The sequence below is a fragment of the Pongo pygmaeus genome, chromosome 1 (genome assembly GCF_028885625.2).
Source record: "Pongo pygmaeus isolate AG05252 chromosome 1, NHGRI_mPonPyg2-v2.0_pri, whole genome shotgun sequence".
NCBI lineage: Eukaryota > Metazoa > Chordata > Mammalia > Primates > Hominidae > Pongo > Pongo pygmaeus.
The window spans coordinates 160,013,485-160,027,557 of NC_072373.2; the positions used below are offsets into that span (position 1 = coordinate 160,013,485).

Consider the following 14,073-nt stretch of genomic DNA (forward strand, 5'->3'; position numbering starts at 1 on the left):
CTTTGTCTGAAAGATAAAAAATCTTAGGCTTTGTGGGCTCCATAGTTTCTGTCACAACTACTCTTTTTGGAGAATGAGAGCAGCCATAGATAGTAAGTAAATGAGTGGGCGTGTTGTGTTCCAAAAAAGCTATTTACAGACACTGAAGTTTGACTTTCATGTAATTTTTTTTTTTTTTTTTTTTTTTTTTTTTTGAGATAGTCTTGCTCTGTTCCCTAGGCTCTAGTGTAGTGGCACAATCTTGGCTCACTGCAACCTCCGCCTTCTGGGTTCAAGCGATTCTCCTGCCTCAGCCTTCTGAGTAGCTGGGATTATAGGCACCCGCCACCACACCCAGCTAATTTTTGTATTTTTGTTAGAGATGGGGTTTCACCATGTTGGCCAGGCTGGTCTCGAACTCCTGACCTCAAGTGATCCACCTGTCTCAGCCTCCCAAAGTGCTGGGATTACAGGTGTGAGCCACCACGCCCAGCCTAATTTTCACTTCATGAAATACTATTCTTTTTTTTCCCTAAACATTTAAAAATGTAAAATACTTTCTTAGCTTATGGGCCCTACCAAAACAGGCCTGGCAATAGGACTTAGTGTACAGACCCCTGGATTAGGATAGCATCTGCATATAGTAGGTACAAAGGAATAATTTCTTCCCCCAGAAATAACTAGAAACTCTATAATTGTTATGTTGATTATTGTGTTTAAATCTAATTAAGGTATTTTGTTTTCCTTTTTACATAAGAACATAACTTTCTGCAATAGAATACTAGCTTATATCAGTTAGACTTAATTTACTTTGTGTCCTTACCCTAGGTAGACACTTGAATTAGCTTTCATATACTCATTTCAGAGTTTTTTTAAAAATGATTTATTATTATTATTTTAAATAGAGACAGGGTCTCCCTATGTTGCCCATGCTGGTTTTGAACTCCTGGACTCAAGTGATCCTCCTGCCTTGGCCTCCCAAAGTATTGGGATTATAGGTGTGAGCCACCACACCCAACCTCATTTCAGAGTTTTAAGGGAATTTCAGAGTTTCTTTATTTTACATATGAAATCCCTGAGGCTCATGAGTAAAATGATTTATAGGAATCTGAATCCAGGCTTTATGATTTGTACTCATGTCAGTAACTCATATGAGGAATAAAACTAAACATTTAATTTAATGTATTTGTTCATTTTATTTATTTTACTCTGATTTTTATGTAATCATTAACTTGCTCATTTTAATTGCTAGATTTTACTTACAATTTCAGCTAGAAATATATTTCATTTGGAAGATTAGGCTGTAGTGGTATGATATTTTTCCATTTCTGATGAGACTGTTTTTATTCCACATATTTAAGTGATGCGTTGTTTTTAATGTTTTAAAACAAAAAAGGATTAGAGTATTTTACTTGGGCTAGTAAGAATGAAAATAAATCAGCTCAAAGAGTGAGAATAGTAAATATACTATAATCTGAAGAGAAAAAAGTCAGAATGCAAAAAGTACAAAAGTAGCTGTCCCTCTGCCCCAAGAAAAAGAAAAAAAGACCGGTAGAATCTGGCATTATATTCTCAAGACTAGGAAGGCATGGGATCTTGAGTTTTCAATATAATGCTGGATGCCTGAATGTCTTTTTCTCCTCACTAATCAATACCCAGAACTCTCCCTGAAACACACACTCAGTACTACATATATTTGAATTCTTCTGGTTCTTGAGTATTTTTTTTTTTTTTTTTTTTACATTTTAAGGAATATGGACATCTCCAATAGTATTTTGTAGTCTATGAATATTAACATTTGATTTTACAATGTTATCATTGATGTTCTCTCTGTAGATATACCTGTGTTTCCCACAATCACAGCCACTGTGACTTTTCAGGAGTTTCGATACGATGAATTTGATGGCTCCATCTTTACTATACCTGATGACTACAAGGAAGACCCAAGCCGTTTTCCTGATCTTTAACTGATGTGGAAAAGGATGCCGTCTAACCAAGGAAAGAAAATACAGAGACTCTAGAAGTGGATCCAAATAGAAGGGACAAATGCTTTCAGTGAAGAAAAGGGAATTACACATTGAATCGACACATCAGTAATACGATACAGTAAAATGGGCCTCTAATAAGAATTTCAGCGAGTTTTCTGATGTGCCATTTTTGGTCTTTTTAAAAATATACATATTATAAATGTAATAGTTTGACACATTAATGACCCTAAGACCTTCGTATGTAAAGCAGCTATGAGTGCTGTGATTTGTTTTTAAAAATTTTTACACTTCTTGTTGAAATATATATGCATATAAATATATCTATATCTATATCTATATCTAAAACACTCCTGGACCATTAACGTAAATTAAATGTCTTAAGAGATATGGAGCCCTTTTAAACTTGTCATCTTTATGCAAGGTGACATTTATAAATATTCCTTCGAGCTTTGTTTTCATAAAATGTAAACTATGTAACATTATGTATAGTTCAGTAATTTGAATGTTTGTTCAATATAATGAACTAGAAGGAATGCAATTTTCTGTAGATGAATGAACCAAATGGTAACCATTAAACAATTGCATTTATACGTTGCAATACATTTCAGAAGGAGCGTTCACTCTGCAGGGAATAAGGTACCTCCTTTAGCACCTTAGTGCAATTCGTTGTGGTGCTATTTGTTTTTACCTGAATGTTTGTTACTAATCTTCCTTTCATAGAACCTCTATTTTTTTTTTCTAAACTTGAGTTTGAGTCCTTGTTATGTTCATCATAAGGTAATGGTTAGCATGTTTAAAGATATTCCTCTTCCAAATCTCAGCACTTTAAAAAAAATTCCAAATTTTTAAACTTGCTTCCTAATAAGTGCACATCAGTCTGATTATTTTGTTTTTAGTAGAATATGGATGCATTGGTGTCAGTTTTAAAAAACAATACACATATTTTGGACAACCCTACATATTTAATCTTTTCAAAATAAGATAAAAACATTTTATATGCTAACAGAATATATTTGTTACAAGTTAAAGTCCAGAAGTATACACAAGATTGATTACTCCTATTATTTTTTTTAAATCACAGGAAAATATTGATTTCATTGTCCCCAAAGTGATAAAATCATGTATTACTCATTTTTGCACTTAAAATTTTTCTTATTTATTCCAAGATAGTTTGAAGGTCCAAGTATGAAAATAAATTAGGGGGATTAATATATAACAGTTATAAAGTATCATGTTGTATTAAAGAGCTTACTTAGATTGATGTTTTTAAAATGTATCCTGATGAATGTCTCAAGAATGCATCTGTCAAGTTTTTTAGACTGACCAGTAGCTTAAACTTTTTCCAGGATTTTAGGTAATTTGAAAGGAGTTTAGAGACCCTTATTGAAAATAAGATTTAAAAATCCAAAGCATAAACCGTAAGAAAAATTTTAAATAAACATCTTTAAAGCTGCATCTTCCATACTGATACATGCATTGCATATGTTGACATTAAATACATTTTATAATGAAGAAAAATAATCATAGTTAAAAATTGAAAGACCTAATTACTACCTTACATGGACCTATTGAATTTTGGGGGAGCATGTTAGTAAACCCAGACTAGCTTTCTTGAATAGAAGTTGATCCCTGTTATTCAGGAAATGGGTAGATCAAATGACTTAGAGACTGAATTATCCTATCAGTGGTTACGTGGGGTTGGAGACACTGAAAGGCAGTGATCACTGTTGCTTCTAGGCTCCCTTTGTAGGAATATGGTATACTTTCAGGAATGTGCTATATATGTTTTCATAAGTATAGACACCTTAGGGAGGAAAAAAACGTGGGTAATCGAAGCTTGTGGTTGATTAATTTCCTAACAGCACAGCTATGAATATTTTGCTGGGGTACACTGGAGGTAGGAAGACTACTGGAAATTTTTGCACTTGAATTTTGTTTTTAAAGCTTTTTTCTTTAAAGAATGGTAGAAACAGATTATCCATTCCAAAATGTCTTTTCTCTGATCACAAAGAGCAAACAAATGTCAATATCTCTTATGATGGTGAAAAAAGGAATTAATCGATGCAAATAAACTTTTCACAGTATTACTTTTAATGAAGATTTTTCGAAATGTGCCTTTTAATCCAGTTAATGAATGAAGCTATATGCAGTGTTTCCAATGAATAAGTCAAAACACCATATGTTTTCAAAATACCACATGAAAAATCAAGATTTTGCAATATAGGTACACAAAATTCTTTATGTTCTTCTCCATTTGTGATTTTGAAACTGTTTAAATTGGGTAGGGGGACCATCATATAGTCAGCTTCAATGGCCGTTTAGAAATGGTTAATATTCTTGTCCACTGGTATGGTATCCAGAGAAGATATGGTTTCCATCTTTGAGAAAATAATTTCTCTGATGAGACAATTTGCCCTCTGTAGACATTCACATACAGAGAATTGCCAAACTTCATAAAAGGGTAGTACGAAGTAGATGCCCTGATTTTTGTGAGTATAAGTACATATGATGGTTTGGAAACTGTCACATCTGTCTGCTGATACATGTTAGTAGATGAAAAACTGTTTCCTTCTGCTCAGAACTGGAATTAAGCCCCACTCATGCTAATAAAAATGGGTTTTTATAGTAGTATTCACATACAGTTTATTATTCACACCCTGGGGGAGGGCGATGAATAATGATTATTTAATGAGCCCTCTTCCTAGTTTTCCCTAAGTCTGCAGAAGACAAAGATCTTGTTTCCAGGCCATGAAAGGACTGAAGTAAATATTGTAAATAAGTACAGTTGACCCTTGAACAACATGGAGGTTAGGGGTTCGGTTGAAAATCTGCATGTAAGTGGACCCGTGCAGTCCAAACCTGTGTTGTTTAACTGCTGAATTAAAGGTGCTTTCTTCTGCTCATTGATATTACCCATATTTACAAACATGCTAGAGAAAAACAACTGGTGTAAAACTTGCCCCCATTAGAGAAATGGACAGGAGGTATTAAGTCACTTGTAAAGATAGCAGAACTAAGCTTGGTAAAAGCCCATGATTGTTTGTATACTGTAAATTAGCCAAAACTACTCTTGCAAAGCATTTTATGTCAGAAATCTGAGGCAATAGTAACTCTGGTTGCCACCTAAAAATTTCATAACATGTTAAGTATCACATTTTTTACATCATACAAACCATCCTTACGGAGTGAACTTACCTTGTGATGAGCTTTTTAATTGTTATAGTTCATTTTAGAAGAGTAATACTTTCAGTCATAATGGTACCTATGGTACATAGAATTACAATTTTGCTTTTTCCACACACTGAAAAATATTGAAGCAAAATCTTAAGACCTTCTAAGAAAGGCGCTTGTTAATCATTCTTGGTTTTCATCATGTTTTGCAGTGAAAATGACTTTAATTAGGTTAGAGTAGAAACATTGTCTAACATAAAACCAAAAAGAAAACCCACCACTTATTTACCTGTACCTCCCATATATAGAGTTCTTGGTGACTAAAGAAGGATGACAGTAATTGGGATGTTCTAAATACAGTTGTGTGTCACTTAATGATAGGTACATGTTCTGTGGAATGCATCAGGTGATTTTGTCATTGTGAGAACCATGTTGGGTGTACTTACACAAACCTAGGTGTTAGAGCATACCACTCACCTAGACTATACGATAAAGCCTGTTGCTCCGAGGCCACAAGCCGGTTCAGCATATTACTGTTCAGCATATTATTGTACTGAGTACTGTGGGCAATTCTAACACAATTTGTGCATTACACAAATTATACTTATAATGTATTTGTGTATCTAGACATAGAAAAACTACAGTAAGAATATGATATAGAAAGATAAAAAATGGTATACTTGTATAGGGCACTTAGCATAAATGGAACTTGCAGGACTGGAAATTGCTCTAGGTGAGCCAATCAGAGAGTAGTGAGTGAATGTGAAGGCCTAGGACATTACTGTACACTCCTGTAGACTTCATAAACATACAGTTAAGCTACGCTAAATATATTTTTAAAATTTCTTTTAATAATAAATTAATCTTAGCTTACTATAACTTCTTAATTTATAAGTTTTTTAATTAATTTATTTATTTTATATACATTTTTTGAGACGGAGTCTTTCTTCATCACCCAGGCTGGAGTGCAGTGGCGCAATCTCGGCTCACTGCAACCTCCACCTCCCGGGTTTAAGCAATCCTCCTGTCTCAGCCTCCCAAGTAGCTGGGACTACAGGCACCTGTCACCACGCCTGGCTAATTTTTGTATTTTTAGGAGAGACGGGGGCTTCACCTTGTTGGTCAGGCTGGTCTTGAACTCCTGGACCTCAGGTGATCCACCTGCCTCAGCCTCCCAAAGTGCTTTAAATTTTTAAACTGACTCTTGTAATAACACTTCACTTAAAACACATTGTACAGCTATACACAAATATTCTTTCTTCATATCCTTATTCTGTGAGCTTTTTTCTATTTGATAAAATTTGTTTTTACTTTTTAACCTTTTTATTTGTTTGTTTTTTTGAGACAGTCTCTCGCTGTAGTGCAATGGTGTGATCTCGGCTCACTGCAACCTCTGCCTCCTGTGTTCAAGTGATTCTCCTGCCTCAGCCTCCCGAGTAGCTGGGACTATAGGTGCATGCCACCATGCCCAGCTAATTTTTGTATTTTTAGTAGAGACGGGGTTTCACCATGTTGGCCAGGATGGTGTCAATCATCTCTTGACCTCATGATCCGCTGGCCTCGGACTCCCAGTGCTCAGATTACAGGCATGAGCCACCGGGCCTGGCCTTACTTTTTAACCTTTTTTTAAAAAAAACTAAAACACACACACACATTATGCTAGACTTACACAGGGTAGGAATCATCAATGTCACTGTCTTCCACCTCCACATCTTGTCCCACCCGGAAGGTCTTAAGGGGCAATAACATGCATGGAGCTGTCATCTGCTGTGATGACAATACCTCCTGGAATGCCTCCTGCAGGACCTGCCTGGGGTTGTTTTTCAGATAACTTTTTTAATCAGCAGAACACACATACTGCAACAAATACTAAATACATAAACCAGTAATAATTTATTACCAAGTATTATGTATGGTACATAACTGTATGTACTATACTTTTTTTTTTTTTTGAGACGGAGTCTCGCTCTGTCGCCAAGGCTGGAGTGCAGTGGCGCGATCTTGGCTCACTGCAAGCTCTGCCTCCCGGGTTCATGCCATTCTCCTGCCTCAGCCTCCCAAGTAGCTGGGACTACAGGCACCGGCCACCACTCCTGGCTAATTTTTTCTATTTTTAGTAGAGACAGGGTTTCACCGTGCTAGCCAGGTTGGTCTCGATCTCCTGACCTCGTGATCTGCCCACCTCAGCCTCCCAAAGTGCTGGGACTACAGGCATGAGCCACCGCGCCCGACCGTATGTACTATACTTTTATACAACTGGCAGCAGAGTATGTTTGTATAACACCAGCATCACCACAAACACATAATGCACTGGGCTAGGATGTTACAATGGCTACGATGTCTCTAGGTAACAGGAATTTTTCAGCTCCATTATAATCTTATGAGACCGCAATCCAATATGCAGTCGATTGTCGACCAAAATGAGGCAACATTATGCAGTGCATGACTAATGAATATGGATAACGTAGGAGTTTTGGAGGGCTGAAGTGAAATAAATTTTGTAGCTCATACACATTGTGGCTTATCTGCTGCTCCTTTGGGATGAGGCTGCAGTTGGGCCTGCAGTTGTTCCACTGTCCCCAGATCCTCCTTCAGCTTCTCAGACTCATGGGCCAGCTATATTTTGCTCCATGATGAAGTGTCCTCGCTTTGGAAGGACATCCATGCCACCAAGGTCAGAAGCAGCGAGATCTGACCAGAGTGTCAGTCCGTGTTTGTGGTTCTAGCTTGTGCTTGTGGCTGGTTCCAGCTTATTCCTCCTAGTGCCACCATCCCTCCCTCAATCATTCACCTTTGCTTTCCAACTGCCTAAAATGAACTTCAACCTCCAGCATCAGATGCAAAGATGAAGCCTTACAAACTGCTTAACTAGGTCTCACTATTGTTGATGTCATATCTGTTAAAAAGTATATCTTCTAGTGGTTCTGCTTCTCTGAATCCTGACTGATATATTAATTTTGTGGAAAGATAAAAATGTTCTTAATCTACTTGATACTTGTCTTCCAAAATTTGGTATTTAAATGAACAATTTTTTTTTTTTGAGACGGAGTCTCGCTCTGTCCACCATGCTGGAGTGCAGTGGCGTGATCTCGGCTCACTGCAAGCTCCGCCTCCCGGGTTCACGCCATTCTCCTGCCTCAGCCTCCCTAGTAGCTGGGACTACAGGCGCCTGCCACCACCCTGGCTAATTTTTTTGTATTTTTAGTAGAGACCGGTTTCACCGTGTTAGTCAGGATGGTCTCGATCTCCTGACCTTGTGATCCACCCGCTTCAGCCTCCCAAAGTGCTGGGATTACAGGCGTGAGCCATCGTGCCCGGCCTAAATGAACACATTTTAACTTTGTCAACTTAGTAAATAAAAAAAGCAGTTTTTACATTTAATATAACGTCAAAATTACATTTAGTATATTTGCAGAAAGCTCAACCAATTTTTTTTTTTTTTTTTTTTTTTTTTTTTTTTTGAGACAGTCTGTCGCTTTGCCTGGAGTGCAGTGGTGCAATCTTGGGTCACTGCAACCTCCGCTTCCCGGGCTCAAGCAATCCTCCCACTGCAACCTCCCAGGTAGCTGGGAGTACAAGTCCGTAACACAATGCCTGGCTAATTTTCGTATTTTTTTAAGACACAGGGTTTTACTGTGTTGTCCAGGCTGGTCTTGAATTCCTGGGCTCAAGCAATCTGCCTGCCTGGGCCTTCCAAAATGCTGGGATTACAGGTGTGAGGTACCATGCCCATCATAAAATAATTTTTTTGAGATGGAGTTTCGCTCTGTCGTCCAGGCTGGAGTGCAGTGGCGCGATATTGGCTCACTGCAAGCTCTGCCTCCTGGGTTCACGCCATTCTCCTGCCTCAGCCTCCCAAGTGCTGGGACTACAGGCGCCCGAGACCATGCCTGGCTAATTTTTTGTCTTTTTAGTAGAGACGGGGTTTCACCGTGTTAGCCAGGATGGTCTCGATCTCCCAACCTCGTGATCTGCCGGCCTCGGCCTCCCAAAGTACTGGGATTACAGGCGTGAGCCACCGCGCCCTGCTAGAAAGTAATTTTTTAAATTACATTTTGGGATAACTGAATGTGAATGATATTAAACATCATTTGGAACATTCTATTCTTTGTGACCCTAGACCTTCAATTTCTCATGGGCAAACCATATTTTAGCAAACTAGCTTTTTATTTTTATTTACTTTTTGAGACAGAATCTCGCTCTGTCGCCCAGGCTGGAGTGCAGTGGAGTAGGGTGGCGTGATCTTGGCTCACTGCAACTTCCGCCTCCTGAGTGCAAGCGATTCTCCTGCCTCAGTCTCCCAAATAGCTGGGATTACAGGTATGCACCACCACACCCGGCTAATTTTGTATTTTTAGTAGAGATGGTTTCACCATGTTGGCCAGGATGGTCTTGAACTCCTTACCTCAAGAGATCCACCCACCTCAGCCTCCCAAAGTGCTGGGATTACAGGCGTGAGCCACCGCACACAGCCCTAACTAGCTCTTTTTAAAAGAAGACATCATGGTACTAATTTTAGTGACAGTGCATTGCAAAAATAACCTTTAATAAATTGAGAAATCTGAGAATGTGAATGTGTCACTTCCATTATTTTTTAAGAACATTTTATTGGTCACCTAAAAATATTAGTCATATCAGACTCTGTAAATTGTCTTAAGACTGCTAAACATCGGCCGGGCACGGTGGCTCATGCCTGTAATCCCAGCACTTTGGGAGGCGGATCACGAGGTCAGGAGACGGAGACCATCCTGGTCAACATAGTGAAACCCCGTCTCGAGTAAAATTACAAAAATTAGCTGGGCATGGTGGTGCATGCCTGTAGTCCCAGCTACTCGGGAGGCTGAGGCAGGAGAGTTGCTTGAACCCGGGAGGCGGAGGTTTCAGTGAGCCAAGATTGCACCACTGCACTCCAGCCTGGCAACGACCATGACGGAACGAAACTCCGTCTCACACACACACACACACACACACACACACACACACACAAAAGACTGCTAACCATCTTCTATGATAAACCTTAAGTATATTCTAAAGAATATTACCACTGATAAAAGAATTGTCATGGTACTCACCTAAGATATTTTGCTAAGAATGTCTAAATAAATTTCACATATACTTTGACATAAAATGAAAATGGGAATAGAAACTGAGTAAAACAGGTTGAAATTTGAAATATCTACCACTCCAAATATTGTCTCATTGAGAAATTTAGAAAGGTATAATTACTGCTTCTGCTAATAAAACCTTAATAGACATTCTGAATGCTTTTAAAAGTACGAGTAACAATTCCATTACACCCATATTTAATTAAAACACAACCACATGTACTTGATTAGAAAAAATAGTTTAAGCACAGGGATGAAATGCATTAGCTGGTTTTGAGACAGACTGAGGGAAAAGAAATCTCAATTCCATTTGAAAAGATGTGTATCAATCTACAAACAGCATGCATGGATCCAACCCTTCATCTAGTGCCCAATTGAAAGTGATCATTTTGCTAGAGATAAATTTGATGTATTAATACTGTAATCTGCATGACATAAGCTGTATAATGCACACTCCAGAACCTGACTCAGTTTTAAGATGTAGCTCCAAGGTTAACAATAATTTTTATCCTCTCCTTCCTTTTATTCCTTTTCCCAAGTGCCTATTTACATTTTTGTCTTCCATGTATAGAATTGCCACTAAGAAACTTACCTAAGATCCATCTTCATGAAAACAGTAAGGGCAACACGGCCTTTTCAATAAAAGGTATGCAATTTATTTCGTGCTTTTAACATTACCCCCTACACAAATTATTAGTTACATAACTTTTAAGGGCCCCATAATCAAATAGCAGCTATCATTTAATGTCCCAGGCACCAAAGGCTACATTTTAAAAATTACTGTTTTACAGATACAGATGGGGTCTTGCTGTTACCCAACCTGGAGTGCAGTGGCATGATCATAGTTCATTGCAGCCCCAACTCCTTGGGTTCAAAGTGATTCTCCTGCCTCAACCTCCACAGTAGCTAGAACTACAGGTGTGCACCACCACACCTGGCTATTTTTTTGTAAACAGGGTCTTGCTATGTTGCCTAGGCTGGTCCTGGGCTCAAGCACTCCTGCCTTGGCCTCCCAAAGTGTTGGGATTACTGGCATGAGCCATAGTGCCCAGCCAACAACTTTTATATGCACTGGGAAGCCAAAAAAATTCATGACCTGCTTTATTGCAGTAGTCTGGAACTAAACCCACAATACCTCCGAGGTATGTCTGTACTTTGCAAGGTAGCAATCACTTTCATTTTACCCGTAGGAAACTGAAGGTAAGCAACACAGTTATCTCCGGCTCTATGAAATAAAGACCAAATGCATGACTGGACTCTACCTTCCCATTTAAAAAAGCTCATTGTATAGCTACCACCTCTCGTTCACTCCTAAAGGATTTAAGCAAATAAATAAGGACAAACCATTTTTCTAACAAAAACCACTTTTATTTTTAAATCAATTTACTATCAAATACACAACAGAACTCAGTGTGGAGGCAGTGTTTGATTTCAACTGGTTATCTGTTAAAAGGCTGTGTCCCAGTGTAACACTACCTTTGTGCAGAAAATGTTCACTGAAAATAAATATCCTAAGAATGGATAATCTTCACTGCAGCATCTTGTCAGTGGCACTACTTTAAAAAAAATGATTCCCTTTAGAAAAGCTAGTATATTTGTATTCAGAGATTACAAGTGAGGGAACAGACTGTGAATGCTATTAGGTTTACCATATGTGAAATTTGTTTTTGACTTCCAAAAATGCCCATGTCACATGGTTCACCTTTTATCTACTAAAGTTTAAAACAAATGTCATTTGTGTTGAACTTTGTTTTTTAAAAATGCAGTGATTAGGACCATTATTAGAACTTTTTACTCACTATAGACAAAATTTTTTGATAAAATCTTTAAAAAGTTACTTACTACAAACTGTAAAAACAATGCTGTTTTTCTATATGGCATTTCAGTTTTTAGGTTAAAAAAACAAAACAAAACCCTATTTATACTCAAAACTTGGATAAAAGCTACAATTCCAAGTCTCATTTTCCCTTAACCCCAGCCACCCAAACACTACTCATTTCATAAATGAATACTATTTAGTACTGTACAGTAGATACATATCGACAGCTTCTCTACTACTCCAGAAAAGGCAAATATCTATATTTCACCGAAAATATAAATTTGCTAGATATAGATGGGATTTGTTTATACTAAAGTTCATTGCTTTATCCAACCCCATTCCCACAAAAAATAAGCAATAAAATGATACTAAGCTAAGAAAAGGACTATTTTGGATAGAAATTAAATCATTTTTGACAATTTTGATAGCAATTATCACTACAGTGATAGACTTCCTCTTTTAACTATACTGAAACATGTGGACAGAAAGGGAAATAATTTGTAAAATGAATGAGGTAAATGTCATACATTCAATAGCGTAAATAAATACAAATACGGTTTTACAGGAACATGAACATAAGTTTAAGGGTTTTATTATCAAAGTCTTGTAAAACAATTTCAGAAACTGTACATCAACATGGCACAGACTGTAGCCTACTTTTGTTTCTACTGCACAAAAGTGAAGCTTGAAACTTCTGTAACTAAAACAGTTGCCTAACTACTTTGCATATATAACATGAAATCACCGTGTGCATAAGATTACTACTGCAGTAACACAAATTTATTGGTTTTATACAACTTGAGATCAAATAAAGGTACATTATCAAGTAGATCTGTCTTATTTTAAAAGCGTATGAAGGTCAATTTAAAATGCACTACCCCTTTTTTCCAACACGGAGCTTAAAACAAATTAATGAAAGAGTGGAAAATTCAAAATAAGGGCAAGAGATAAGGTTTGTTTTTCTTTTTCTTTTTTTTTCCTTTAAGATAGACTCAGGATAGGTAGATAGCTTTCACTGATGTAGATGTGGAATAAATTATTACTTCAGGAAAAAAATTCCCAAACATCTTATGAGAAAGTATACAACTCTACTTCAAAATATGCTGCTATTTACTCACTGCCAAAGACAGTTTTATTTGAAATCTTGTTTCTGTATTTAAACCCTAATTAGCCACCAAAAAAGGTTAGTGCATAATAACCTTTCAAAGTTAAACAAAAGCCACAAAAATTTTGCCACAAGGCTTAAAGGATTATCTATTTCAAATGCTCATTTCCAGATGTAACTATAAGAATGTTAATTTGTCATGTCAACAAACAAGACCATAAGTAGATCCATCATGTTGGAGGATTTTAATGACATTTAGGATATTCTTGCCACAATAACATGCAATCAGTGCATTTCCTACATGGCTCTATTACGGCAATGAATCAAATTATAGAAATACTATAAGTGAACTTACTTAATAAAGGATATCATACGACATAAACAATCCATGCCTGCTGTAGATGCATGCAGCTTTTCATTTTTGTTATGAAGCAGCACCAGAATAGTATAACTGCTTGGTTACTCAATCAGATTTCACCATGACAAGAATTGGTTACCTCGTACCATTTTCTAAAAGCTTTTTGATGTAAATAACTAATATCAGTAACAGGAGCTTTATAACCATTTATAACTCAGAGCTGTATACATCTAGGTTTGAGATGAACAAATACAGCATTAAGAAATCACACAAAGGAATGACACTGATGCAGGTATACAGTTGGATTCCCTCAGAGGCAATATTCAGTCACTCATATCCATGTCTTCTTCATGATGATCATCCCCATTCACTTTGGATTCTCTTAGTGAATCACCAGTTCCCTTTTCCACAGAGCATTCCTTTGTTTTAGGGGAACCTGTTTCTACTGGTTTCTTCTCTTCTTTTTTCTCTTTCTCACTGTCATATCCCTGTTCCTCTTCATCATAATCCCGTGTAACCTGCTTTGCCAAGGAGAATAATAAAAGTAA

At 37.3% G+C, this 14,073-nt stretch overlaps 2 protein-coding genes across 16 annotated transcripts in view; one reads left to right on the forward strand and one right to left on the reverse strand.

Moving 5' to 3' along the window:
• Positions 1-4,065, forward strand: part of ANKRD13C (ankyrin repeat domain 13C) — a 94,058-nt gene extending 89,993 nt beyond the window's left edge. For both annotated transcript variants that reach the window (XM_054482936.2, XM_054482928.2), the window contains one exon: positions 1,816-4,065. In XM_054482936.2, the coding sequence (XP_054338911.1) occupies positions 1,816-1,876 (61 nt within the window). In that variant the 3' untranslated portion in view covers positions 1,877-4,065. The remainder of the gene's footprint in view (positions 1-1,815) is intronic.
• Positions 4,066-12,619: 8,554 nt separating this feature from the next.
• SRSF11 (serine and arginine rich splicing factor 11) overlaps positions 12,620-14,073 on the reverse strand; it is a 46,393-nt gene continuing 44,939 nt past the window's right edge. For 10 of the 14 annotated variants that reach the window (XM_054483052.2, XM_054483019.2, XM_054483034.2 and 7 more), the window contains one exon: positions 12,620-14,046. In XM_054483052.2, coding sequence (XP_054339027.1) covers positions 13,849-14,046 — 198 coding nt within the window. In that variant the 3' untranslated portion in view covers positions 12,620-13,848. The remainder of the gene's footprint in view (positions 14,047-14,073) is intronic. The other 4 variants (XM_054483081.2, XM_054483063.2, XM_054483028.2 and 1 more) reach the window with 1 other exon arrangement.